The sequence below is a fragment of the Austrofundulus limnaeus genome, unplaced genomic scaffold, assembly GCF_001266775.1.
Source record: "Austrofundulus limnaeus strain Quisiro unplaced genomic scaffold, Austrofundulus_limnaeus-1.0 Scaffold1822, whole genome shotgun sequence".
NCBI lineage: Eukaryota > Metazoa > Chordata > Actinopteri > Cyprinodontiformes > Rivulidae > Austrofundulus > Austrofundulus limnaeus.
The window spans coordinates 32,941-37,412 of NW_013954224.1; the positions used below are offsets into that span (position 1 = coordinate 32,941).

General features: G+C 41.8%; 1 protein-coding gene across 1 annotated transcript in view; it reads right to left on the reverse strand.

The window, feature by feature from the left end:
• Positions 1-2,429, reverse strand: part of LOC106536451 (ephrin type-A receptor 7) — a gene marked incomplete at its 3' end in the record, with an annotated part of 23,967 nt that extends 21,538 nt beyond the window's left edge. Inside the window, 1 exon segment of the mRNA XM_014033735.1 lies at positions 1,968-2,429. Coding sequence (XP_013889189.1) covers positions 1,968-2,055 — 88 coding nt within the window.
• Between the last annotated feature and the right edge of the window lie 2,043 nt (positions 2,430-4,472).

Consider the following 4,472-nt stretch of genomic DNA (forward strand, 5'->3'; position numbering starts at 1 on the left):
CACACACACACACACACACACACACACACACACACACACACACACACACACACGGTCCATTCATTGACTTCTATTCATTTCTACAGCCTAAACCTGACCCAACAATGGAGCTCCACCATATTAGGACTGGTTTTTGGTCCTTATAAGAACAACTGGTCTAGACAAGGTAGGTATGTAAACCAGAAACAATCCTAAAAAGGCAAGAATTACAAGTACACACACATACTCACATATTTACATACCATCCATTTGACCGTGTCTTTAATGGATTTGGGGTCAAAACGAACATACAGCCTCAGTGTCTCAGTCACAGAGACATTCCTGTTGTTTGTTTACTGACTCTGTATTTTAAAAAGTAGTGGTGGGGGGGTGTTGTGATAAATAACACTGGGGGTCTACGCCACCTTTCTCTTGTTGGTTTTCTGCAGAAGTTTAATTTTTGCTTCATACATTTTAAATAATTTGTGAATTCTGCAGCTGGAAGAAAAGATAACCTAATTTATAACATTTTATATWTTTTAAACAAAATGAGACAAAACAAGAAAGAAAAAACAATTTTAGATGCTCTAGCTGATTATTTACAATATTTGAATAAAGAATATAATGTTTTTATTAAATTACGAGCCATAACATTCGTGCTTTTATTTTGTTACTGTCCGGTTTGTGTTTCCAAACATATAACAACTGTAGGGTCTCAGTTTGTATTTTTATTACACATCAGCAGCTCAGCAACCAAGAAGAAACATGTTTTATAACAATTAGTTTATTTATTGTGAAATTTTAAACTTTTTTCAAAGCTTTTTGTAGGATCACAAACAAACGTGAGCCGAGATGAAATATGTTTCAAAACATTTCTATTAAGATTTTATTTTCTGTTGGAATGTTAATTAAATTAAATCTTATTCATTTGGAGAACTATGATTATCCCTTTAGTCATAAAAAGTTGAATTTCAGAGGTTGCAACTTTTTCAATATTTGTGGAATTTTATTGAAACTAAAATGACCAAATTAATCCCAAACAGGTCTATTCTGGATCTAATTTGACTAAATCTTTATACGTCTATTTGAAAATAACAATAAAAATAAAACTTTCTGTACAAACTAGAAAAAAGCAGAAACTGTGATTCCCAGCATCATTTTTGCTTTCAGACATAAATGGATATAAATATAGAGCACTCCATTTATCTGCGTTATATGAATTTAAACTGAAAGTTTTTTACTTGAACCAGTGAAGACAGAAGAAGTAAAGAAGCAGGACATCTGACTGAAGAGTCAAAAAACGGATGTTGAAACKTGAGGAGAATAAAAAAAAGTCATAATTTGATCATTTCTCTTTCTGAGTTTAACTCAGAACCAAGAGAKTGGATCCACCTGAACCAAAAACCTGGTCTCTGTCTGATTTCTGATCTGGTTCTGCTGCTCATATTCACCTGCAGCAGCTGAAAGTGCATGTTCCCATCAGGGGCCGAGCACAAGCTACATCCAGGGACCAGACCGAGACCAGACCAAAACCAGATTCAGACCAGACCAAGATCAGACCAAGACCAGATTCAGACCAGACCAAGATCAGACTAAGACCAGACTGAGAATTAGACCAGCCTGAGACCAGACCATGTCAGGATGATGATGGTAAACAGACCCTTCAGTGTGTGAGACAAAACGACACCTGAGACCAGAACGTAGCAGACTATAGAACCTAACAGGTTCTTGGAGAGGAAGAGGAGCTGTCATGTCAGGACCCAACAGGGTCAGTGTGAAGAACCGGCTCTCCCGCGAGCGCGCACGCACGCACGCACGCACGCACGCACACACACACACACACACACACACACACACACACACACACACACATACATTATCAGACCTGAAGTTGTTCAGAGAAGAGCCCATATCAGTCCACAGTGTATGTGAAGATGCTCTGAAGTTTCTATTCCCACAGCCCTCACAGAGCAGGTTCTGGGTCTTACCTTGGTTGTTGCTGGTTCCGGCYCTGCCCACAGTCTGGAGCGATACAGTCCACAGCAGCATCGCAGCCAGCCCCGGATCTGAAGCCATGGTTGATCCAGTCTCCCCCTGCTTCTCTCCCCTCTCTCTTCTCTGCCTCTCGGTCTCTTCCCTCCTCCTCGTGTCCTCAGATTGAAGAGAGAGAGTGTGTGTGAGTGTGGGTATGTGAGGGCTGTGAGCTCATTGGAGTTGAAGTTAGAGTCTGCCTCCGCAGCTCGCTTCAGTCTGTTGGCTTCCTCACACACAAGCGCGCGCACGTGTGGTACACAGACCATGGGAGCTGTGGGTGTGTGTGTTGGGGGGATGAACATGTCTGTTAGAGCGCAGCAGCCAATAAGAGCACAGGGGGCCAGGCTGCACCACGTGCTGAGCGGTCCCARGGCCACCACACCCTCCTGTCCTGCCCGCTCTGCCAACCCTCACTTTCTTTTTGTCTCCAGGACAGGAGTTTGGCAGCTGCACCCCACCACCACTCTGTTATTTACCCTCATTTGTCATTGGCTCCCCTTACACACCAACACACACACACACACACAAACTCACCTACCCAGTGGCAAATATCTGACAGATGGAATGAACTCCAACAGCTTTATGTCTGTAAGGCCTAACCCAACGATCAGGTATTTGAGCTTCGAGGTTACATTTGGAAAAATATCTGTCCAACAAAAAGACTCAACATACTGTACCTTCTTATGTGCCTTGATCTGCTTTTTGTTATCTTTTTAGGACCTTTTCTGTTGTAAACACCTGCTTTGTCAGGACCAGTTGTGGACCAAAGACTGGTCGTAATGGAATTTAGATTAGAGTTATACATGGGCCAGTAAAGACTGGGTCTGAGGGTTAGGCTACAAAAACAAATAAAAGCCAGTATAATGTCCCAACAAAAGTAGAAATATAAATGTGTGTGTGCATGTATGTGTTTTGTGGGCATGTTTTTGCTACATCATGGGAAACATTTTCCAGAAAAAGACTGCCTCGTGGGGATGCAATGTGCAGTGTGGGGCATTGGTCCCCACGAGTACAGATGSTAATTTCAGGTYGGTGGTTAGATTTAGGACTAAGGTYTGAATTGAGTTTAGGCTAGMTTTAGGCCAGGTAGGTACCTGTGAGGTTAATTTTAGGGTAAATGGTTAGGGTTAGGCTGTAAAATTACCAGAAAATGAAWGGAAGTCAATCTACATTTCCCGCAGGGATATAAAAACAAATGTGTGTGTGTATTTATAATCTATAGATCTATTTATCTTTTGAATGGAAGAGAAGATATAGCAGGTCACAGAAACCTGTCCTGATCATTTTTTCCCCTGTCACACTTTGCACACACACCTTCACGGGCCACTGCCTGTACCTGAGTTATACNGAATCAATTATATCATCAAAATTGTATATTTTAGTCTCTGAGTCTTTATATGTATTCATATTTTAGTTTGTATCCATTTGTTCATTTGTATTGTAAATAATTCTTTTTGCCAAGTCGTTTTAACTGTTAAAAGTTTATGGTTTGTCCCATCTTTAGCTCATCTGAATCCTTCTAACTCTCTAAGTTCTTTTACTAATCTGGCCTGTGTTCCTTCCTTTATTTTAACCCAAATGTTTCCATTCCGTGTCCATGTTGCAGCTATTTTATTCTTTTTTTAGCAACGTTGCCTCCCGTGTGATGTTTCCYTTTTTTGTTAGATGTTCATTTATGTAAACGTTAGTTCCCTTCAGTTTTCTTGCTTGCATTAATACATYATTTCTTGATTTTRGACTGATGAACCTGATTACAATGGATGGTTTAAACTTATCWYAWTTAGAAGGCAAGGTGTGACAGATCAGTGTCTTTGTTCAGTAAAAAAGTTACAACCTGTTGTTCCAGAGTAAGCAGTTCTTCTTGTGGAGAATCTTCTGTGGRATTTATATTAGCTGCTACTCTTGCATAAGTCCGATGTTTAACATCAAGTCCAGAAATTACCAGATRGTCTCYTTTTGTATTTTGTTCCATATCATCTATATTTTGTTCCAGTTCAGTCATCTTTTTGTCTTTCTCACTTAACAGAACTTTCAGCASCTTCACTTCTTCGACCAAACTGATCAGAAGTTCTTGCTGTGATGCCAATCTTGTCAGTTCTGCACTAATGAAGTTCAAGGATCGTTTAACCTCATCCATGCTGTCTGAGTTACCTTCCACCGACTCTAATCTTCCTTGCCCATGTTTCGGCATGACTCACYTAACTCCAGGGCCTGGTGGCAGCAGCAGTTCCCGGGTCTGGCGATGGAACAGCCTTGCTATCCAGTGGTGTTAGCCCACAGGTCCGATGCTAGCAGCCCCGCAGCCCGGCGATGGTGTGGGAGCTTCGCTATTTGGCGGCGCTGGCTTCTCTGGTCCGACACTAGCTCTCTGGTCCAGCGCCAGCAGCCCCGCAGCCTGGAGAGGGTGTGGGAGCCTCGCTATTCGGCGGCGCTAGCTTCTCAGGATGACTCTTATAAAT